Raw genomic sequence first — 25,389 nt, 5'->3', positions numbered from 1 at the left:
CGGGAAGCAATCTGCCATTTTCTCAAACACATTACAAACACAGAGTCAAATCAGCTCTGTGATTTTCCGTTTTTTCGACTGTTTTCCGTACCTTAGAGACATCATGCCTCGTCGGTGTGTTGTCGGAGGGTGTAACAACACGAACAGGGACGGATTCAAGTTGCACCAGTGGCCCAAAGATGCGAAAGTGGCAAGAAATTGGACGTTTGTTCCGCACACTTTACCGACGAAAGCTATGCTACGACAGAGATGGCAAGAATGTGTGGATATCCTGCGACACTCAAAGCAGATGCATTTCCAACTGGACTGGACAGATCAGCTTTCAGTAAAAGAGAGCGGATGAGGGTATGTCTACAGAATATATTAATTGATGAAAACTGGGCTGTCTGCACTATCAAAGTGCATGTTGTTGCCAAATGTATTTCATATGCTGTAAACCTAGTTCATAGTTGTTAGTTTCCTTTAATGCCAAACAAACACATACCAATCGTTGGTTAGAAGGCGATCGCCAAATTCGTCCTCGCTTTCTCCCGTGTTGCTGGCTGTCGTGTCGTTTTCGCTTGCATACGGTTCAAACCGATATGGCTCAATAGCTTCAGTTTCTTCTTCAATTTCGTTTTCGCTACCTGCCTCCACACTATTACCATCCGTTTCAATACATGCGTAATCTGTTGAATCGCTTAAGCCGCTGAAATCCGAGTCTGAATCCGAGCTAATGTCGCTATACCTTGCTGTTCTATGCGCCATGTTTGTTTGTATTGGCACAGGAAAATGGACGGGTGTATATAACGATGGTTAAAATCAGGCACTTTGAAGCTTTTTTTAGGGATATTGCGTGATGGGTAAAATTTTGAAAAAAACTTCGAAAAATAAAATAAACCACTGGGAACTGATTTTTAATGGTTTTAACCCTTCTGAAATTGTGATAATGTTCCCCTTTAAAATGTTGGTTGCCACAGATGCTGTGGTTCAGTCCTTACAACATTGGTTCTGCTCCTGTTGTGTTGCACAATACATATTTTGCATTTTAGTCATCTTGGGCTGCAGCTATCAGTTATTTTAGATGAACAATGAATTTAAGTGATAAATAAAGCACAAATTCTAACCTCAATGCAAATTTTAATCACCTTTCTTTTTTTTTCTTATAAACGCACGTAACATTCAAAGTGTAGTTTTACAATGGGGTCATGTGACTATATATTACTTTAAAAAAAACAGTGAAAAAAACCTGTTAAGCCGAACAGCAAGTACCGCTAATAGATAATAAAAAAAGAACCAAACTAAAGTATTATACATTGAGTGACAATGTATTTAACAATTTAGCACACACACACTCACACACATATACACACACGATATTAATTGGAGGAGTGGTGTTGGATTTTTTGACAAACAACTTGGTAGCATTATTAACATGCTAAGATATCTTCATATGACCCTATTTGTTTGAATAAACATTTGTTATACAAGTCAAGCATTTAAGATGGCGTTAGCTATCAAAATAGACTTTTACTTTATTTATGCTTTTTTTGCTGCTCGTAAGTATTAAGGATATTTTCTGGTAACATGCTGCATTACCAATGAAATGCCAGCTCCGTTTGACAGTGCAAACATTTTTCTACAATGTTTATTTTTCACTTTTAAATGATCGCAAAACTTCTCTCTCGTCTTTTTTGGGCCTTTGCTCTCTTTCCACCTTGTCAAATCAAATCAAATCAACTTTATTTATAAAGCACATTTAAAATTTACCACAGGGGTAGCCAAAGTGCTGTACAATAGGCAGGTTAAAAGATAACACGAGAAACGAGCAAACACAACACAACACAAACAGGTGTTGTGTTGTCGTTGTTTCTCTTTGAGCCGTATCTCTCGGCATTCCGCTGTCCTGCCACACATACACACACACAGGCCACATCACCCGCAGCGTGATTCTAGCTTAAGAGTTCCAATCATCTAAGAAAACAACACTTTGCGAGGTCCGTGCAGCATAAGCATGTGCAAAGCTGCTGCCAACAAAAACTACTGAAGACACAGCTTGTGGGGATCAGACAAGACAGTCTTAACACAAGTACAGAAATAGACCTGCAGGTGTTTCAGACTTAAAGCACATCAATATAGGCCTACCTTGTGGACAGTGCGCAGAGGGAGCCGACAGCCACAGCGTATTTGGCTCCTTCCCAGCCCACATACTTAAAGGCTACGGGCAGAGGGCTTTTGCTGTCCAACAGGTAGTACGGCATCATGAGCGTGAGGGCTGCGGAAACGCAGAAGTAGGCTACAAAGCAGATGAGCAGCGAGGACACGATGCCAATGGGGATGGCTCTTTGGGGGTTTTTCACCTCTTCACCTGAGGGGAGCGCAAATGATCATGATTTAGGTACAACTGCACAATCTAATGACATCAAATACAACTATTATATTGTCTGTTTTTACAAAGCTCGATTTTGATGGACACTGTACATTTTCACTCTTTTGTTGGCATTGCAAACCAGTGTTTTTTTTTTTTTTTTTAGATTTTATTGCCAATTTCAGTGAATATTGCATTAATTATTTTGGAGGATTGCGATGCTTTGTTTATTTTGCTACATAAGACGGTGTGTGTGTACATTGTCTATGCATGACCTGTTGACACGGACTATGTTTCCATGCACTAAATTAGTCTGATTCCTCAAATAGCTTCCGTTCTTTGTATATTCACACCTACATGTGAAGTCCGAGCACTCTCTCTAATGTTTATTTGGAGCACCCCTCATTTAAAAAATACACTTTTATATTTATATGAAATTAGTTTTATACTTTTTATTGACTAAAACTGTGACGATGCCACATTTCGGCTGTTGTCGTGATCCCAGAATGCAGAAAAGACAAGCGGCGTGCAGGCAAAAGGCGGTTTAATTAGGAACTAGGCAGAAGAAAGGTACAGTGACTACGTTGCCATGCACTCAATTAGTCTGATTTCTCAAATAGTTAGTTTTTTTTGTATATTCACACCTTTGTGTGAAGTTCCAGTGTCTATGCACACTCTCTAATGTTACTATTGGTCATACGCCGTGTGTCTACACTGAAGGGCGCTTATTTTCTATTAGCGCCGATAAATAGATTGCTTCTCCAGTTGATTATGATGTGACAACAAAACAAGGCATCTTGTTGGCTTGTGCAGCCCTTTGAAACATTTGTGATAAAGGGCTATAAAAGTAAACTTTGATTGATTGATTGATTGATTGATCACAAGTCACCATCGCAGTTCTTGTTGTACTTAATGTCCACTGTAATATTGGTACATATTACAGATATTACGTCTCTAACGGCTATGCTGATGTTAAATAGCAGACAGCATCAAAAAATAATCATCGATTGCGATAGGAACATGACGCTACTACCAAGAAGGTCTCGGAGCGGATGCAGGTCCGAAGCAAAGAAAGACTGGCGTTAGAGAGTTGTTTCAAAGGAATTTTCAGACATGTAGAAACAAAACTTTTGAATGTCTCGGAGTTCATTCAAAGGCTCTGTGGATTGTTGGAAAGAGTTATAAATCAGAAGGAAAAGACAGTTCGTGCCACGACCGACACTGTTCCAGATGATTATGGCTATTATTGTGGGCTAGCTTACGAGTTGTGTGGAATACACAGTTATTGTTAATCAGTTTGGAGTGCACAAATGCTGCGAGAAGAGGTGTGTGTACGCTTTTTTCTTTGACTTTAATATACTTGCTTGCCTTTAATATACTTGCTTCATTCTCTACCATCTCATTGGTATTTTTTCCGGGAGTCCGAATGAAGCCGGCATTCTCAATTTCCTTAGTTACCTTTTCATGCGCTTGAAAATGTTATGTTCTCATAATTTGTGAAGTAAATAAACATTATCCTCTTCATTACAGTTATTGCCTATGTTTATCTGCTTCTAGGTTATATCCCGCGCGTTTAGACTTGCGTATGCGCGATACGTAGGGTCCCGTCTTTCAGCACACACCCATTCAAGAGGTCTGGGTTCCAATCGCACAATCCATGTGTGTTAGTCCAGTTTTTCAAAAGTCAAACATGATCAGATTTAAGTGTTTCTATGAGTGGTAGGATGCTTCTTTAAAGCCGAACTATTTGAGAAATCACACTAATTTAGTGCATGTAAACAGTCTCTGACTATAATAGTACAAAAAATCTACTTTGCATGTAGAATACTAAAAATAATTCATAGTTTGTTTGTACATCTAAAGCAGGGCTGCCCAAATGTTTTGCCTCTAAGAGCCAGAGTGAAACTGTGTAAATGGGCCCCGAGCCCATTTAAACGCAAAACAAATAGCCAGAATGTAAATAATAAGGTCCCCAATAGGGATGAATACCTTTCACATTTCAACAAGTACGGTAACAAGTCCTGATACCTGTACTCAACAGTACAACATTTTTGTACTTTTGTGTGTGTTCATGTGGTAATGAAACATTGTTAATGTGTTTAATTATAAACACTTTCATTTAATTTCATAATAATAGCTGTGCTGTTGTGATATCTCGTTTTCTTACACTTTTGAGTATCATTTGCAAGTACGCATTCACTTTAGTTTGCCTTGGGTGTGTTGCCGTAGCCAGGAAGTAGTCTATGTCATTAAGTTGTATGTGCCAGTCTTGTCTTCAAAGTGTTTATACTGTAAGTATTGTATATAGTAAATACCAGGTGTTAGATTGTAACGTGTATCTTAGTAATAGTTTTGATTTCCAAATTTGGAGTTGTTGAAATCGCCATGTAAAATTGCTAATGTTAATTGGTAGGTAGTATGTGTATGGCATATGAAAATTAGCATCATGCAAGCACATTTTGAAAAGGGGAGCCTTACTGTTGAGTACTTTATATCAGGCATGGTTGCTTTGTTGGTATGGAAAATTGCATTATTACCGAGTTTGCCTGCTAAGTTCTCGAGTCGATAACAAGTCTGCAACCAAATGTGACGTCACCATTTAAAATATGGCACCGTTTGATTTTGCGTGAATCGGTACCGACGGAATTTGGTCAGTGCTTATAAAAGTACCAAATTTGTTACCCGTCCCTTGAATCCACCCTTTGGCGGGCCAAACAAAACAACTCTGCGGGCCAAAATTGGTCCTGGGACCCCACTTTGGGCACAACATTTTTTGCCATGACATGTAAAATGTATATTTGGCGTTTAAAATTAAGACTGGTGTCGGTTTAAAAAATGTCTAAAAAAATTTGGAAAAAATATCAATGCATGATATTGTAGAGCATGAGTATTTGACAATGGACCAAAAATAATAATGCAAAAAAAAAAAAAGCATTTAAAAGGTTCACTTACGTAACTGTCCGTACTGGTTAATAGTGCATAATTTTTTGTTGCAACAAAATATTTACTCTGTCAATATGCCAGTTCTTTGGTCGTCGTTGGATGTGTTGACTGAATACCAGTAACTCTAGCTCAGCATTTTGTAACAGGCTTGAACAAGGAGCTTATTTTGCGCCCGTTAGACTTAAACACCCAACTAGTCAACAGCAGGCCATTATGCAACAGCATTCCGGAGACGAACACTCAGGACTTGCTGTGTAGTTGAAAAAAAAAATCACATTGCGATGATGGAGCGTGTATAAGTCTGGATCCTTTCGCTGTTTTTGACAGGTCAAAGCCACCGAATGACCTAGATTATAAACACTAAAGCCTGTCTGGGCTCAAACTCAAATAATTGCTTTGGGTTACATGAGCCAATTAGAATTCAGCACATAGATGCTGGGGAATACAGGCGAGAGTTTGGCTAAGCTACAAGACACTTTTACAGAGTGTATGATTCCAAACTACAGTACATAAAAAGAGGAGAGTCTTAACCTGCGTCACACTTCCAATTGGGCCAAGCACTCAAAAACTAGATCTTTTCTCTTTGCTCTGCCACCGCTTATGTAAGAGTACCAAATATTTGGACACGCTTCGGATAGATGATCCCTGCTCCAGATCCAGTAACACTCCCACAAAAAGTATGTCCATGGGGTGATGTTCGGGATGTGGAAATTAGAGCAAGACCAGACTACGGCCAGACAAGGTTGCACTGACCTGTGGTTGCTATGCAATCGAATCCCACAAAGGCATAGAAACAGGTAGCAGCTCCAGACAGCACTCCGGCGAAACCAAAAGGCATAAAGCCACCAACACCTAACTCTTCTCTGGTTGGCAGGATGTCTGTGAGGCTAAACACAGGGAAAATGAAAAAATATATATTTCACAACGTACTTATTTTGTACTGCACTATTTGTAGGATTTGCCAAAACATACTTTTTGAAGTAATCATGCAATCTAGAAAAGAGGAATTGAAATCTAAATTTGTTGAAATTGTAATAACTGGGAGCAATTTAAGCTAAATCAAGTGCACTGAATAGGTTTAACCAGCAGAAGTGCCGTTTATTCACATTAAATTGAATTAGTGAACATGATGGTGAAATACATTATAAATGTACAATTCATAATGCATAAAAAACATGTGAAGTGAATTGATGTGAATTATTTTTATATTGAGTCTTTTCTCTAGAGACTCAAAGTGATTAGGTGTTCTTGTTTTATATAAGGATTGTGAATGATATGCAAAATTGCCAAAAAAGTGCAGTTCCCCTTTAAACTGATGCAGAGGTAGGTCGACGACGTGCAGGCAATATGGTCCTATTATTAGGGAGACAAAGTAGCAGCAGTGGTCCACGGGTGAATTAAAACTTGGTAGAACGCAAACCTAGGCAAAAAACATTGAGTGCATGTGCAGGCATGTATATGATGACCATACGATAGACACGTAGAGGGATAATGCTGGGCATATAAAAGCCTTCTGCTTAGTAATTGATTACTAAAAGTTGTGTCTCTTGATCACTTATCAGGAGTATGAGTGTGAATCAGCCTGTAAGTAAGGAATAAAGGGAGGAAGAAGCGCAAGAACGGAAATAAACATGACGGATGATGACTAAAACAATATTTATATAAAGAAGCTATATATTTTAAGTAAAGTTATTTGAACAACACACTTTATTTAATAATACATATGAGTTCTATTAAATGATAATTATTATTAAATAAATCACCCACATTAACTTACCATATTAATAACAGGAACAGAGCTCCATCAAGGCTAACAGAGGGTGTTTATATTCTCACTCTAAAGGCAGGAAAATTGAGCGAAAGACAGGTGGGCAATTTTGGTAATGTTAAAGGGGAACTGCAATTTTTTTTTTTTAGGTTTGCCTATCGTTCACAATCGTTATGTGAGACACGTACATATGTTTTGGTTATATATCCATTCTAATTCGTAAATAAACGCTGGCAAAAGTCAGCTAATAATGGAGCCGATGGAAGTCGCTCTAATCCGCCTATAAAGTGCTCTAAAAAAACATCCAAAAACCACCGTCAAGGTTATACTGTACATGCTGCAAGTATATAAGTGATGGCACATTCATAATAACATGTAATATTTTGCTAATTTTAAGCATATGGTGGCAATTTCACAGACGCATTACAACGTTCGCTTTTTCCTTCAACAACAACACTACTAGTAATTATGACATACTTCATTAGAACCAACAAACATAGTAAAACATAACTTACTGTACAATGTTTGTTCTCACTGGACTGATGGGATGTTCATATATTCCCATTTAGATGAAGAATTAATCATAATCATCATGTGGATATAAAATAAAAAAGGGGCACAAACAAGTGTCTTTTTGTCTTTCCGGCAATCTCCGGGTCTAAGTTGGCTGTCAAAGTTGAACAACTTTTCAATTTATGGCTACAACCTTCTATTATCCAGGTGAGAGGCAGGATTTATAATCTGGAATTAACTTTCACCAGCTCAGAGGCGATGCATCAACTCACGGGCTCACAATGTCAATACAGCAACATAAGCCAGTTACTCTCTGTGATCAATGTGCCGCTAAAAATAGGTCCTAACGTTATTGCTTAAATTAACAACATCGCTAATATTTAGTAAATATTCAGGTCACAAAATGTAAATGGCGTATCGCTGGCATTTTTGGATGTTTTTAGTAGGTTTTATGGGTGCAATAAACGCAATGACGTCATTACTCCCATTAGCTGCATTGTTAGCGGACTTTTATTAAAGTTTATTTATGAGTTAGAATGCATAAAAAAACATATGTGTTCTAGTCTGTCATAAATATTGTGAATGATAGGTAAGATTACAAAAAAGTACAGTTCCCCTTTAAAAGTTGAGAGTATCACACTCCAGTCATGTAGGTGGCGGTAATCTACCAAAACTGTAAAAGAATAAGCCATATCCACACGATTGTGACTATTGTTCTGCGAATTAGCACGAAATGGAATAGTTTATTCCTTGGCTCATACCACACACCCACACACATCAATTGTTTTTGTCTCACTTTCGAGTTGTGCTCGGAATGCACAACTTACTTGAGGCTGGAGTTGCTGCTATTGCTGACATGTAGGATTTCATCAGGGTCCAGGTACCAGTTCTTCATCGTGCCCTTGACCAGGCCAGAGATCACCATGAACAATAGAACCAAGACGTTGATGCACGTAAAAACTTTGTTGACAATCGCAGACTCTTTCACCCCGAATGCCAGCAGACCTTACACATTGACAAGATGGGGTAGAAAATATTAGTTTGTAGTCAAGGCACAACTATCATTGCCTTCTTTTGATATTTGTTGTGACAATGAAGTTACCTGTGAGGGTGATGATGATAAAAACAGCAAACATGTCGGGGTATTCTGACAATACCCCTGGTGCGTTTATGTACATGTATTGTCTGCTGAAGTGCTCTATTCGCTTCCCTATCAACTCGTCGAAGGTGGCGCTCCATGCCCGAGCCACACTGGCGGTACCTGAATTGCAGAAAGATTAGTTAAGGCTTCTTCAGACACGTCAGACCCTTAAGGTCAGGTTATATACCGTAAGTCCTCCAATTACTGCTTCTATTCAGTTAACATTTGAGTCCCCTAAAGTCGCCAGGTGCTTGGTCTACGAAAGAAAAATAACCACTGTGGTCTCCAATTAACATGTAAAAAATCAATGGTGGTAACAGTTAAGGCTGTAGACAACCTACGGATATATCTTATTAACTCCAGACGATGGCAGTAGATGCTTTAGAACTATCCTGAGTGGTCGGTATCTCTGCATACGCTTTAGAATGTTGGTTGCGCTACTCAGCTGTTGGTGTGAAACTCAAGCGTGTTACATTTACAATACTGTTGTTTACAAATTCATCAGCGGTTTTAATTATTTAATCCTTACCACTATCACAACATTGGTTCTTTTGCTATAAATGACCAAAGAGAGTTATGGTTCCTGTCTGCTTTATTGTCAGTCCCGCCAAGAATTTGCAACGTTGCGATCGCGCAAATTCAACCAATCTCTATTAATTATTTGCGGCCTCACAACTTTGTCCAAAGCCCGCAACTTCCTCGCACATTTTGGCCAATCAATTTTGTCTCTGAACAAATCAACTGTCTAATCAAAACTTATTTGTTTCTTGTGTAGAGGAGTCAGTAACAACACTGTGTAACAATATATTACTTCTTAAATGCTCAAACTGCACAATTGTCATCCTCCCGTGTAGCTCAAACTTACTTTCTGTTCCTGTCTACACCACTAAGCCTTCTGGGTAACATAGTATATAAACAGACAGCGGACAATAGGCAAGCATTTGGCGGTGGTTTTTTTTGTAATTATAATTCATTACTATGATTATTATTACTACTAATAGTTATTTAAGACAGTCTGTATGCTATAAAATGAGTAAAACATCATTACAGTATTTTTTGGTTAAAAATCTGTGCTTTTTGAGGTTAAGGTTAAAAGGAACACTGAAAACATACAATCACAAGTTCATTCAAGGTTATTGGAATAAAATAAATAAACATTGCAGCTTTTACTGCAAATTAGGCCTTGGCCGATAACTAATAGTGGCCCACAAATTATTGCCGATAAACGTTATTATTGTCAGCATTATTTTGTGACCAAACTAAGCATTATTGCAATCATAATATATAATAATAACCATTCAAAAGGATATAAAATTGTATTTCTCATTACTGTAGAATGTTTTACCATTTTATCGTGATTGGAAGGTAAATAACATTTAGCTATACTAAATAAATAAACAAAAAACATATATATAATGGACTCTGAGCTCTGTACGCAAACATTTAAATTAACTAAAAATTAAACATCTTAAAGTGCATTTTGTCCCCAGTTGAAAGCCTTGTCTTTTTTTTTTTTTTTATATCATCACAGCATTCTCACTGTTCGTCCGTGTTGATGGGCTCATAATGCCCATCCTATTTGAAGTTATACTATTCCCACAACGGGACATTTGGCCTTGTTGTAATCATATTTTTTCCTCTTAATTTTAGTTTGCAGAACTTATCACTAGCCCGTCGTAGGGAGGCGATGTCTGTGAATCTTTGACTACGCTCACCGAGTCAAAGATTGCAAATGGCTGTCAAGAAGGCTCACTGCGTTCACTTAATTCTACGGTTTAATAAAGGCGCTCAGGCACTGAGAGCGATGCTCTGAGTGAGACTTCTTTCTCCCTGTTTGAAGCGGGACACGGAGAAAACAAACAGACACAGACATAGCAATCTATTGACTTCATTTCCAGTCATTATTCCATTAATTGACTTATTGTTTATCGGCCAAGGCCTATCGCACATTTCTTAAAAGCCACCCGCCGCCGCAAATTCAGGCATTTTAGGCTGCAACAATCAGAAAAAAAAGCCTGCGAAATCCTGGAGGGACTTTCTTATGCCCTTCAAATCATTGAAGTAAAAACAAAAGTAATTATCTAACGAGTTTCACATTTTTGAAATAATAGGCACTCTACAAATATTGCCTTTAAAGGGGAACATTATCACCAGACCTATGTAAGCGTCAATATATACCTTGATGTTGCAGAAAAAAGACCATATATTTTTTTAACCGATTTCCGAACTCTAAATGGGTGAATTTTGGCGAATTAAACGCCTTTCTATTATTCGCTCTCGGAGCGATGACGTCACGTTGTGACGTCACATCGGGAAGCAAGCCGCCATTTTCTAACTTTCGTCGGTGTGTTGTCGGAGGGTGTAATAACACGAACAGGGACGGATTCAAGTTGCACCAGTGGCCCAAAGATGCGAAAGTGGCAAGAAATTGGACGGAATTTGTTCAAAATACGAGGGTGTGGGGAAAGCTGACGAAATGGTCAGTCGTTTGTTCCGCACACTTTACCGACGAAAGCTATGCTACGACAGAGATGGCAAGAATGTGTGGATATCCTGCGACACTCAAAGCAGATGCATTTCCAACGATAAAGTCAAAGAAATCTGCCGCCAGACCCCCATTGAATCTGCCAAAGTGTGTGAGCTATTCAGTGACAATGGACCTCGGTAGCACGGCAAGCAATGACGGTAGTTTGTTCCCGCAGACGAGCGAGCTAAACCCCCTGGATGTCTTGGCTCACACCGTCCCTTATGCCACCGAAGATGATCAAGAGAAGAATATCGACCCTAGCTTCCCTGGCCTGCTGACATCAACTCCAAAACTGGACAGATCAGCTTTCAGGAAAAGAGAGCGGATGAGGGTATGTCTACAGAATATATTAATTGATGAAAACTTTATTCATTACTAGCGGTTTTACGTAAATTATTATACATAAACTGTGTTTACCAATAATTTAGCTTAAAAACATTTATTTTTTTCAATCATTCGAGTACATTCGGGTAGTCTTGTGTAATGCAGTATTTTGTGTCTATTTAGGTATGGTTAACCTGAGTGCTGAAATCGTGGAAAAATATATGCTCTTAGCGCGCCTGAAATGGGCTGTCTGCACTCTCAAAGTGCATGGCGTTGCCAAATGTATTTCATATGCATGTAAACCTAGTTCATAGTTGTTAGTAATTATCTTATCAGACAGTGTTAAGCCGCTGAAATCCGAGTCTGAATCCGAGCTAATGTCGCTATACCTTGCTGTTCTATCCCACATGTTTGTTTGTATTGGCATCACTGTGTGACGTCACAGGAAAATAGACGGGTGTATATAACGATGGTTAAAATCAGGCACTTTGAAGCTTTTTTTTTTAGGGATATTGCGTGATGGGTAAAATTTTGAAAAAAACTTCGAAAAATAAAATAAGCCACTGGGAACTGATTTTTAATGGTTTTAACCCTTCTGAAATTGTGATAATGTTCCCCTTTAAGTACACCAACACCCCTGCTATAATTCTGCTCGTATTTCAGTAAGAAATGCAACCTTACCGATGATATAAGCGAGGATGAGGTTCCACCCAGTGATGAAGGCCCAGAGTTCTCCGACAGTCACATAGGAGTACAGATAAGCTGAGCCTGTCTTAGGAACACGAGCTCCAAATTCAGCGTAGCACAAGCCAGCTAACACTGACGCTAAAGCAGCTATCAGGAAAGACAGCACAATGGCAGGACCTAGAAGGACAACACAAAAGCTCGTAATTAAGAGGCTTAAAACAGCATTGGTCGTAAGGTTGAAATCACGGATGTATCATTACCTGAATTCTCTCGTGCAACAGCACCCGCTAGCACATAGACACCCGCCCCGAGAGTGCTTCCCACTCCCAGGGCCACCAGGTCTAACGTGTTGAGGCATCGCGACAGGCGCGAGTCCTCCGCGTTGCAGTCCACCACCTTCACCCTCAGCAACCGCTTCCCAAAGCTCAGCAGCTTGTCCAGCACCATCATTGCGACCGCAGGGCAGGTTCACACGGCACACACCTTCGCAGGACGTCAAGGATGATAAATCAAAGACAATGCGAGAGTATGCGGTACTGGTGGTAGTGGGCGCAACTTTGAAGCGTACAGTTATATACAGCAGTTAGCCGTAGAAGCTTGATCCACTGGCAGAGTCACATTGCTATGTGAACGCTTTTAGCGGCCACACTTGCAATCAGATCTACACGTCAGACAGGGTGCTACAGATTTAGCGCTTGACAAACTTATTTTGAGTAGAACGCACTTTCCTTGTTGCATAACACCGCCCCCAGTCCACATTTTATGACAAGTGGCCAAAATGGCAAGAAAAAAGTCCTAAAGGGGCAATTCATCATATAGTTGGATGTGTTGCTGACATACAGTATGTTACGTAACACAACTCAAGGGAGTAGAAGCAAAGCCCCCTGAACAGAGTGTTTTAATGCAAAGACAAGCATAACTCATGACACACAAGTACCGCCAAAGCTTCGGTTACATTCCGTTACCGCTGCACACATAGCGGAAGTTTAAGTGTGAAATGGCGTATCCTGTGCTTCGAGAGTAAACCACCATAGTCTTTAAAACCTTTGATACAGAGGAATATCAACAATTGGTTATTGTAAGAACAGAAGTGGTTGTTTGCAGATGACCAATTTATTCAGTGTCTGCAGGATGTTACGATCATGCAAGTTTACACAAACTCAACCAATCTCTGGAATTATGTGTCGCCTCGCAATTTTGTCCAATCCCGCACATTTCCGCCAATCAGCAAACTTTCTGCCAATCAAACGTCTCCCTGCATCGCCCACCGTCTTCACTTTCTTGTTTACATTTACATCATTCACTCATTTAACCAACAAAAATCACTGACAAGATCGCTCTTAGTCTTAATAGTTACTCAATGAGAGTGCGGATAAACAATGTGTTGGAACATAAATAAAAGTTTACGGTTGACTTTCAACCGTAAAACATGCAAGATTGTGCACGACAATGTCTACAAGATGTGGATGACGGAGAAGACATCATACAATAAGACATACTCATGATAACAACCAAAAATGGAAAAGTGTGACATGATTTGGATGTGAACACACCAAATATGGTAAATGCTCTTCTTTTACTGTTTACTATTTGGCTCACTGCACGTTTTATATTCATTTCTGCAGAGCTGTTGGCTTAAAAAAACAACAACCAAAACCATTATATTTATTACTAGTTTAATGTAGTGACTTTTTTAACCCAGCAGATAGCGCCATTATAAAACAGTCACACAGTGTCAGTGCAGTGTCAATACAGTTAGTGTGTGCGCCAAACACTCACTGAGGCATCATTTACCTGTCACTACTGTTAAGATAGGATAGGATAGATTTTTAATAGGGAAAATATGTGGTTGCAAAGCAGACTGCAAAAGTTCACAAAAAAGTATTAAAAGTAGCACAAAATTATCTTAATATTTGCAATGTAACTGTAGAAGTTAGTTTGCCAATTTGTTCAACCTTTGAGAACCTTTTACCAGGTTACTTGAGTGTGTGAGAGTGTCAGGGAGAAAAGCTCTGACTTGCTTGAGCATGTTGAAATCTCTAGGCCAGAGGTGTCCAAACTTTTTCCAGCAAGGGGTGCCTACATAAAAGTTGAAGGGGCCACTTTGTACTTTTTTGTACATTCAGGATCCTAAAACCTGTCATGCTCCCACATGACAGTTATTAATTTCATTAATTTTGTATTATTTCCTGTGCACCGCTCTTATTTTCCATTCCACATTCTGTTTGCCTCCATTTGCTACCACTCCTCTGGTTTGAGCGCTAGCTCCATCACGTCAACTGAACCTCCGTCCCTGGTTTCCAATCAGGATGCTTTCCGGGGCTGGATTATTGTGCTATCTACCTCAACCTTGCTTGCTTTGTGCTTCATACGGCTGTTTTCCATTTATGCACTTCCCAGCAACACATCTTTGTTGTTGTGTTACCTGTGTTTCCCTAATACAGACTTCTTTTCTGCACTTGTCTCTGCATCCCAGGGTCCATGTATAATACTGTATAAGAAGAATATGATAGTATAGAGCAGGGGTCACCAACGCGGTGCCCGCGGGCACCAGGTAGCCCGTAAGGACCAGATGAGTAGCCCGCTGGCCTGTTCTAAAAATAGCTCAAATAGCAGCACTTACCAGTGAGCTGCCTCTATTTTTTAAATGTTATTTATTTACTAGCAAGCTGGTCTCGCTTTGCTTGACATTTTTAATTCTAAGAGAGACAAAACTCAAATAGAATTTGAAAATCCAAGAAAATATTTTAAAGACTTGGTCTTCACTAACTGACAAAGAAACCGATAACAGATTTGGTGTCCAGTTCAAAGTGTGACATGATTTATTTAAAAATTTTAGAGTTTTTTCACACTGCTTCTACAGTCGGAAAGGCCCAACAACGTCTTTTTTTTTGAGGAAACTAAAATGCGCAAACATTCCGCAGAAATCAATGGTCAACTTTTACAACTGTGCCATCAGCAGTGTCCTCACTTACGGATTTTTAGTGTGGTTTGCTAGCTGCACTAAAGCGAACCAACAGGCCCTCCAGCGAGTGGTTAAAGCGGCGGGGGAAATTACAAGGACGATACTCCCAGAGATGAGTGCCATGTACACAACTCGTTGCCTAAAGCGAGTACACAACATCCTGAAGGACAGATACCACCCAGCACATGGCCTCTTCAACCTGCTACCATCTGGAAGGAGGTATAGATCAATTTGCGCCAGGACCACCAGAATGTCTCACAGTCTGTATCCCCAGGCTGTGAGACTGCTAAATGTACAGCTTTCCCCTTTGCTGCCCCAGACCATCTTATTACCTCACTCTTCACCACCTCAATAATTGTGCTCTGGACATTGCATTGCTGCAACATCTACGTAACACCCATCAGACATCTGACTGTTCCCACCCCCACGTCCCTCTTATCGCGATCTTCCTGACAATGCTAAAATGCTAAAATGTAAACTATTGTCAACCTGCACATAAATGCAGTTTCTATGCCGCTGGACAAAGCTCAAACAAAATCTCGTTGCTCATGTATGACTTAAGTCTTATTATGACAATGACAATAAAGGAATTGATTGATTGATTGATTGAGTTGACTTTTGTATTTTACATGAGTTATTATTTGTACAAACATGGTGCAAAGTAATTCATGATTTGTTAAAAAATGTTAGTGGCTAGCTAGTTAAAATGGGATATTGTGATTTCACAAGACTGTCTTAGAAGTGATCATTTGAAAATGTTTAATTTGAAAAATGTGCACTTAGAGAAAATATAAAAATAAAGTGTTGCATATTGATATTTATCTGTTTCTATATATATTTATTGTGAGAAATCATTAAGATGATCAGTGTTTCCACAAAGATAAATATAATTAATTATTAATAATAACATTGAGTTAAAGGTAAATTGAGCAAATTGGCTATTTCTGGCAATTTATTTAAGTGTGTATCAAACTGGTAGCCCTTTGCATTAATCAGTACCGAAGAAGTAGCTCTTGGTTTCAAGAAGGTTGGTGACCCCTGGTATAGAGAGTAACCAAGCGTATATTACTGCCACCGGCCGTTTAAACACAATGCAACTGTTGATCAATTGCTAGTTGGTATGACATACATGTTAACTCCCAGACATGTCGGCTGATGTACACATCTTCAATTTCAACCTGATTACTTGTTTCCATTATTTTGGATATCAACACGCCTTGTGTTCAGACCATGCAGATATGCACCTCTCTGGTCTGGGATGCTCTCATGACAAAACAGAACAGATGGTCCTACAACACCACAGCTGTTAGTGGAGAATATTCCCTGGATGATAAGAAGCGCTTCAACATATCCACATTCCTGAAGGCTGAGCTCAAATAAGGGGAGTGCATTGATGAATAGAAATGAGACAAGGAAACAAACAGTGAATCTGGAGTTACTGGGCAGAAATGTATGCAGATAATGGCGCCATTCCAGGACATACTGACATCAAGTCTGAAAGGTCATGCAGACAGCGATACGGTCATGTCACACCACATGGAAACGTCCTCCTGAGGGTAACTTAAGGTTACAGCCCCACCATACACTTTCCAGAGAAAGACACACAATTTTCCAGGTAATAAATTATGCACATGGCTGAGAAGAGACTTAAAAACTTTTTAGCCTTCAGGTAGGTAAAAAATACAAGTAGATAAGGATATCTTACCAGCTCTAAATCACGCACCATACAGTGAGTCGTACTTCGGTTTTCATTCGCCTACGTTTGGTAGGATTCTCTTTTTAAAGAAAAATTTTATTTGCCCAGTTTTGTATACCGTCTGTTATCGTATGGCCAAATATTGCGAATACATAACACACTACTCCTTAGTTTGTGTACCGTGTCATTCTGTGGAATAGAGTGCTCAAACAAGATTCATGTGTGCTGTTGACTCAGTCTCTGTGCTTGGTATATTGAATACAACAGCAAAAAAAGTTGTGAGTGCCAGCACTTTGATAAAATGATGAATGGGTTATACTTGTATAGCGCTTTTCTACCTTCAAGGTACTCAAAGCGCTTTGACACTACTTCCACATTTACCCATTCACACACTGATGGAGGGAGCTGCCATGCAAGGCGCTAACCAGCACCCATCAGGAGCAAGGGTGAAGTGTCTTGCTCAGGACACAACGGACATGACGAGGTTGGTACTAGGTGGGGATTGAACCAGGGACCCTCGGGTCGCGCACGGCCATTCTTCCACTGCGCCACGCCTGAAATACTTTTGAATGCAAGAGTGTAGCAAATTTCATTAGTAATTTAGATGTATTTTACTTTGTTTTCCGCCTGTAAAACTATAACTTTTCTTTAGAACATGTGTTTTGTGTTAATATGTTGAGTTTCTGGAACACATCAATTGAATTTGCATTATTTTCTATGATTTTCTATTAGGGATAGGTAATATTGCCTAAAATCAATATCATGATATATAATGGATCCTCTTGCATTAACGATAAATGACACAATATATTATTTGGCATACAAATTATAATAGAACCATTTCAAAACAGGTTACAAAGGCTCCTAATTTAGCTGTAACAGATTGAGTCATTTCCTGTTGTATTATTTCTTCACAACTATGATTAATCTACTTACTAGTTTACTGTTATTATCTGGTTACCTTCTGTTGTAACATGGTTCTTTCTACACTTCTGTTTAAAAATGAATAAGCATCTATTCTTCCGTTATTTCAATACTTGACATTAGTTTTGGGTGTTACTACAAATTCGGGTATCAATCCAATACCAAGTAGTTACGGGGGCGGTATTGGTCATACCAATGTTCATACGCAAAATATTCAGGATCAATAAATGATAACATTTACACGTAATGACATATAACATTTATAATAAAGTAAATAGTGCAAAATAATGAATCAAAACCTATATAACTACGATTAATTCTTATTTTCTGAGTTTGTAAACAATAACAAAAAGTACAAAAAACGATTTTGAGGTGAGGATTAGTAATTTAGAAGCCTCATTATGTAGGGACATTAACTGCTAGCGAGAATGCTACATTGCTTTGGGGACACCTTCGTTTGCTTGTCGCTGTCAAATGTGCAGGACAAAGCTCGAATGTGTCATCAACATGCATAACTATTATGTAACGATAGTATTGAAAGCTCTATTGTCGGCCAAATTCATATCATTTATATTGCATATCGTCTATATCGCACAACCCTAATTACCATCGTTTTTTGTTGAACCTTTTGGAATGCATTACCAACAAAAAACACGGTACCTCTGTATCTGGTAAATCAATATAAGGTACTGCATGACACATTATTCAAAACCAACTTTTCTTACATGTTGGTACCTGCTGTTGTGTATTTAGGAGCTGCATAAGTGTCGACAATTTGAAATCAAACCGTGGATGCGTGGAGGCATGGCGGGGATATTTATAATTCAATCGTGCCTTCTTTTATACTTCCGCTTACTGACCTTTTTGCAATTTGACCCATGAGTGACGTTTTTCTCACTAGTGACTAGTTCTGGGTGATCGGGACAAAAACTGATATCGCTGTATTTTTAGGCCAGATCGCGATATACCATATATGTATTGGTATTTTAAACAAAACGTGTGTTTATTTTAAACTCAACACCACATGACTGTTACTAACAGTGTTCTGAAATTGCTTTTAAAAAGTCAATAATTTTAGTTACTCGTTACTTAAACTAAAAAAAAATGTTATTACTAATGGATTACTCTTTCATAAATGTAATTAATTACTAGGGAAAGTAATGAATGTGTTGCTTAAAAAAAAAAAAAAAAACAGATCAAAAGATACCAGTATGATGATATTGTCTCAAATATATATCTCTTTCGGTATTAACTGTAATACTGGCCTACTGGTGACGTGTTCGCCACTGCAGTCAAAAAGCTCTTCTTTCGCTATCCTCTTGTTGAGGGGGCAGACTGACAAGTGCATGCACATGCATTCCCCACTGTTGCCATTTCGAATAAAAATGTGCGTATAATTTCCAACTTATACCTGTAGACTTGATATGGATGTGCCAAAAATTACAACATGGATGGCGGAGAAAATACGCAGTCTAAGTGGAGGTACGTAAATAAGAGCGCCCACAAAACAGCGCATCCTGAAGAGACGGTCAGAAAGTGGCTTGAAGATGGTCTGTAAAACATAATCTATTAAAAGTTTTGACCAAAGAACCACCATTGCATGTTATGTAGACCACAAGGAAGTGTTTTAAATGAAGAAGAAAAAAAAATCATAAAATTACCCCTTTAAATAACTGCACCCCCCAGCTGGTAAAGCGATAAGTCAAGTTCATAAAACTAGAAGCTGTGAATAAAAATAGTACGACTGGTACAATAATTGCAGATGCAAACGCTCAAACAGACTCAAGACAGTAAATCAAAGCTGCCTTCATGAACTGCATGACCCATACAGTCAAAGATTTAGGTTGCAAGTGCAAAGTCAAAATCAGTCGGTTAGTAAAGTTACAGGGAAGGCACCTTAAGTTACATGGAAAAAAGAAAGAAAGCAACAGCGTTGTGCACAACATCATGGTCAACATCTTGCAGCATTGAGTGCAAACTTACTTGAAAGCGTCTTATCAGCTGACAGCACCGTGCGAGTCTCAAGAGCATAGGACATACAATGAGATTAAACACTGTGTTGGTTTGCTATTCTTCCAGCCGCTGTGAGCAGTGTGCATTGACTTAAGGGGTTCCGAAATAGGATCCGTGAGAATCACATGGCTCAGCTATTCCAAGCAGCCATCGACGTGCACGCTCATAGATACTGGAACATGGTAGCATTATATGCAGAAGCAAACACCTATGAATTCATACAGCTTGCTCACTTTTTAAGCTATGAGGAATCCAGGAATGCTTGCTTAGATATTGCTGTGAAATAAATTGCAAAGATTGTCCTGTCAATAATGAGTGCACGGCGGTAAAATGTGCTGTCCTTCAGTAGGGGGAGTGTCGGGTGAGAAACAAGGGTGTGTTATTTGAGAGCCAATGAGAAATGAGCATTGAGGATGAGGAGACATTTATGAGGGAGTCTGTTTCAGCCCTGTGACCAAACGACTGCATGGATGGAGCTAAAAACAGATCAAAGAGTAGGAAGGTCAGCCGGGACGGTTACTGTCTAAACAAATACATTGTTAATTTAGGTAGAATTCACCATAGTTTTGCTGTCACTGTAAAATAAACAATAAGACAATGATTTTGCTGAAAGTTAATGCAATAATTAGGGCTGCAACGATTAGTCAAATAAAAAAAGCTTTTGATTTATACTATGTCGCTCCAATTAATTGTTTACTTTTAAAGTAAAATTTCAATGTTGATGATGTGCATTTATTGGGAGGAAAACAAAAGAATGAAGGTTGTGGCAAGCAGAAAAAATTGTTTTAACTATTTTCCTTAAAAGGAGCATAGTATGATTTAGTTTCTACATTCAAAACACTTCCTTGTGGTCTACATAACATGTAATGGTGGTTCTTTGGTCAAAATGTTCTATAGATTATGTTTTACAGACCATCTTCAAGTCGCTTTCTGACCGTTTTTTCAGGATGCACCGTTTTGTGGGTGGTCTTATTTACGTGCCTCCACTCGGATAGCGTGTTCTCCCCGCCATCCATGTTGTAATTTTTAGTGCTTCCATATGGAGTCTACTAAGTTGGAACTATTCGCTACTTTGTATTAGAATTAGCAACAGGGGAGGATGCATGTGCATGTATGAGCCAGTCTGCCCCACAACAAGAGGGTAAAGAAAAAGAAGGAGCTTATTGACTACAGTGTAAGACTACAAAAGCTGACTCGCACAAAACACTTTGGGTACATTTAAACCATACATGGAGCTGTCCACTGACATCACAATTTGGAAAAACGTAACCATTGGAGCAAATGCCAAAATATTTTATAAATTTCTCCACCATGCCTTTTTGGTTTGATTTCAAATTTTCTGGACTTATGCAGATCCCAAATACACAAAAACAAGTACCCCTAGGTGAGAAAATTTGGTTTTGCTTAATAGGTCCCCTTTAAAATATGCATCGAGGCTATAAAGTGTGTTTTATCAGATTACTTGATTAATCCGGCAAACTAATGGATAGAATACTATTTAGTTCTGCTAAAGGGACTATCTGCAGCATTTACACAGATGCCTAGAGGGGGCTAGCTTTCTAATGTATTTAAGCGTTATATCTCGCCCTATTTCCTCTTCTCGGATGTAATAGTGCAACTACATACGTACGTAACACATGCACGTGTATTATCTTTGGGTATTGATAGCTAATAATAGCGAGTTGGCAAACTATCGTTAGCTGTCAGTAGCCACGTGTACATGGGTAAAACTTATCTGATCATAATTCGGATTAGAATGTGACTGTGTACATGGATCCTGAAACAAATGATCCGATTATGATGTGCATTTTCATTCATTACACCTTAAATCCAATTACTTGTTTTGAAATGCGCAGCACATACCAGAAACGGAAGTAGAAGACGAAGAAGCAGTGACTTCCGTCGTAAACAAACGTTGTCACATTATTTTTTTGTCAACTTTTCCTTATGTTTGCTACTTTTGTTTTACCTCTCTTTATGAAATGATGTGATATGTACGGGTTGCCGCGCATCTTCATTTTAAGACATTCCGTCTACGTGCCTGAGGCTAGCAGTTAGCACTTAGAGTAGCTGTAAGGTCGTGAAAAAAACAGTTTGCTGAGATGACAACTCAAGCCCTTCTTTAACTGTTACATCGAAACATGACATTTCAGACCATACTTTTGTTTTTGCTAGTTTCAGTTTTAGGGCAACAAATTCAATAGTATATAACGCTACTTTTGTACATGTTGAATGGGAGGAGACGGCAACAAGACAATCGCTTCATTCCGAGACTATTAAATTTAGTATAAAATATAAAGTACAGCTGACGTCAAAGACATGCACAGTAAGGATAATTTTGACTTGAATTTCGGAAGAAGTGTTTTCGTGCACTCCAATATGAATGACAATCGGCATGAACCACCCGTCTCGATCCGAATGGCATGTTTACATGAAGCATTTTCATTCCAGTTAGCATTAGCACACACACAATGTGCACATAGCAAGTCAATGTATATTCTAGCATAACAACAACATGACTGCAAATTGTTTGTTGCTTCTCTTAAACTGTTTTTATATGTGTGCACGCGCTCCCTGCGCGTATGTGTTGACGAGACAGGGTGAGTGACCGCCGTAAACACTAATCATTTTATTCGGGACGGTAAAAATGTTTATCACACAAACTTACTAATTGTGAAATATATAGACAGTTTTAACACAAATGTGTTCTGTTAAACCATTAATGGTAACATAAGATAGCCAATTGTGTTCTTGTTATATATTTTGCTTTGAAAAATGTAAGTTGCAAACAGCCCCTTTAAGTACAGCATTTCACTAAATTTTGAAATAAAACAGTATTGGTATGTGGTTGAGCAAGACTCGGCCTATTCTATCTGTCAATAACAACAGCAATGGCGTGGACACGTGCTGTCTACGTCCTTGTTTTGGCATCTAAAGCCACATCCAGACGCAGAGGTCAAACTCCTCATAAAGTAGATGATGGGGACAATTGAGAATAAGTCGTGCCTCAATTATCGCCTGCTTAAAATAGATGTACTGAAGTTGGGCTCGCTGCCCTCAGATCACCACAACACAAGGTGTTCCAAGAGTCACGCCAAACTCTAACTTGTTTGGATTTTGACCTTTTTCCCCATCAGAAAATAATCTAAAATGTGAATCTAAAAAGTAAACAACAACGCATTTCATTCACATTACAGGTACAGTATTAGGGATGGCCGATATGGCCTGAAATGTATATCTCGTTATATACCGTATTGCAGCCTCCTGCGATAACGATATTTATCACGATATGTTGTTTGGCATATAAATGATAATAGAAACTTTTCAAAATGGATTACAAAGGCTGCAAATTTGGCTGCTGACATATGTGTTAACATTAACATTACCTACTCAGTGTCCTAGTGGTTAGAGTGTCCGTCCTGAGATCGGTAGGTTGGGAGTTCAAATCCCGGCCGAGTCATACCAAAGACTTTAAAAATGGGACCCATTACCTCCCTGCTTGGCACTCAGCATCAAGGGTTGGAATTGGGGGTTAAATCACCAAAATGATTCCCGGGCGCAGCCACCGCTGTTGCCCACAGCTCCCCTCACCTCCCAGGGGGTGATCAAGGGTGATGGGTCAAATGCAGAGAATAATTTCGCCACACCTAGTGTGTGTGTGACAATCATTGGTACTTTAACTTTATATTGCATCATTTCCAGTTGTATTATTTTCTCAAAACGATTATCATTCTACTTGCGAATGTATTGTTTATATCTGGTTACTTATATATCTGTTGTATCATGGTTCTATCTACAATTCTGTTAAACTGTAATTAACACTTATCCCCCTGTTGCTTGGATACATTAGTTTTCGGCGATACTACAAACGTGGGTATCGCTCCAATACCAAGTAATTACAGAGTCAGTATCAATCATACCAATGCTGATACATTACATTTTCAGGATCATTTAATTATCACATTTTTTATCACAATTATAATCAGACAAAAACACAGGTTGGCGGTGTAACAATATTAAATATTTAAATAATTTCCTACTATTGGCTCTGATTTAAATCCTTTTGTTTTGTCCTTATAGCCCTCCTGTGTCCAGGCACTTATTTCCTGAGTTTCTAAACAATAACAAAAACAACAAAAGATTTTGTATTAATCAAAATATTTGTAATCCACGCTAACCCTTGTCTACATTCATGAGTTTTATGTTTGTGGTTCACATGCCTCATTTATTCCTCTTACAGTGTGTAGTGTAGCATGTTTAGTTTGCCTTCATCCTCTAGTAACAGTACTTATAAGTAGATCAGCTAATAGCAACATAATAACAAGAGGCTAATTAATAGCCTAAAGCCTACTGTCACTCACGTCACTCATAGAAATCTGTACACTTTCTTATTTTCCTAAACTGAGCACTTGATGGCTTATTTGGTCTTTTACGATGATCTATGATGAAAATGAAGACTGGACATCGTTAACTTTTTCATTACATTTTGCCAACACCGTCCATTCGCCCGTCAATCAACCGGAGTCACGTAGATGACTGCAGACTTTTTTTTTCTGTCAATTAATTACATGTAGCTATATATGGGTCTATTTTATTTTAGGAATTAAAATACAATTGATTTGGAAGCAGTTTGTGCTGTGGCCACCCTCCCCAACTTTAGTCGCAAGTTGATCCCAAGCCTCCTTCCCTCTTTTGGAAAAGGAGGAATATTACGCCTTGGAACAAATGTGCCGCTTTTGTTACATAAAAAGGCCCATTCATGGAAATGAGCGGCGGTAGTCTAGAAAACTGGCGAGTTTTGTTTTTAATTTTTTTTTGTGTGTCTACGCCCTCCCATAGATTGCGCCCTGGCCGGTCACCCACGTTACTCATTGCAAAAACCGGCCCTGCACACAGGTGGAGAGCATTTAGTCAGTTAAAATTAAAAGGGGTATGAATACTTTTGCAAGGCGCTGTATGTACTGTACCTATCACTGTACCAGCTTTGGTATACCTACTTGCGACATTCTACTAACTTATCCATTTTACATCTGTGTACTGCAGGTACAAACACACATTTTTAACCCTGCTTTTAAAACCTTGGGTTATATTCCTATATAAACAATTTTCCTGCACGTGCTGGCCAGCTCTGATTTCGGTGAACCTGGAATGCTTCCACGCCCTTATACACACACACACTGACGCACACAGAGGCACACTTGCATAAGATATACATACAGCATATCTCCTATTCCTGCAGTCAGACCACTGGTGACCCACTTTCACAGCAGCTAAACTTAGGTTCACTGGAAATAAACGAGATCTGGCTGGAATGTTCTAACGGGCTGACCGAATCCAAACATAATACGAAAGTTGTATGAATTATGTCGAAGTTTTGACCCAAACTGAACTGTGTTTTACGAATGGCGCGTAGAACTACGTTACAACTTTGATGCTTTTTTCTTTACTTTTGATTTGCTACGATAGAATGTCTGCTGTGTAACCACTTGTTGCTTTCACTCCAGACTCTCCCCATCCCTTTTTAATCCTGCATAGTTAAAT

At 38.9% G+C, this 25,389-nt stretch overlaps 1 protein-coding gene across 3 annotated transcripts in view; it reads right to left on the bottom strand.

Moving 5' to 3' along the window:
* slc7a1a (solute carrier family 7 member 1a) overlaps positions 1–25,389 on the bottom strand; it is a 51,857-nt gene that overhangs the window by 14,909 nt on the left and 11,559 nt on the right. For 2 of the 3 annotated variants that reach the window (XM_061962492.2, XM_061962491.2), the window contains 6 exons: positions 12,511–12,733; positions 12,245–12,427; positions 8,674–8,832; positions 8,399–8,576; positions 6,044–6,177; positions 2,125–2,347 (listed from right to left, as the gene is read on the bottom strand). In XM_061962492.2, the coding sequence (XP_061818476.1) occupies positions 2,125–2,347; positions 6,044–6,177; positions 8,399–8,576; positions 8,674–8,832; positions 12,245–12,427; positions 12,511–12,700 (1,067 nt within the window). In that variant the 5' untranslated portion in view covers positions 12,701–12,733. Of the gene's footprint in view, positions 1–2,124; positions 2,348–6,043; positions 6,178–8,398; positions 8,577–8,673; positions 8,833–12,244; positions 12,428–12,510; positions 12,734–19,818; positions 19,877–25,389 lie in introns of those variants that run through there. The other variant, XM_061962493.2, reaches the window with a different exon arrangement.

This window comes from Nerophis lumbriciformis, linkage group LG09 (assembly GCF_033978685.3).
Source record: "Nerophis lumbriciformis linkage group LG09, RoL_Nlum_v2.1, whole genome shotgun sequence".
In the NCBI taxonomy this organism is placed as follows: Eukaryota; Metazoa; Chordata; class Actinopteri; order Syngnathiformes; family Syngnathidae; genus Nerophis; species Nerophis lumbriciformis.
Note: the sequence above shows the minus strand (reverse complement) of the source record. Positions and strands in the feature narration are given on the sequence as shown.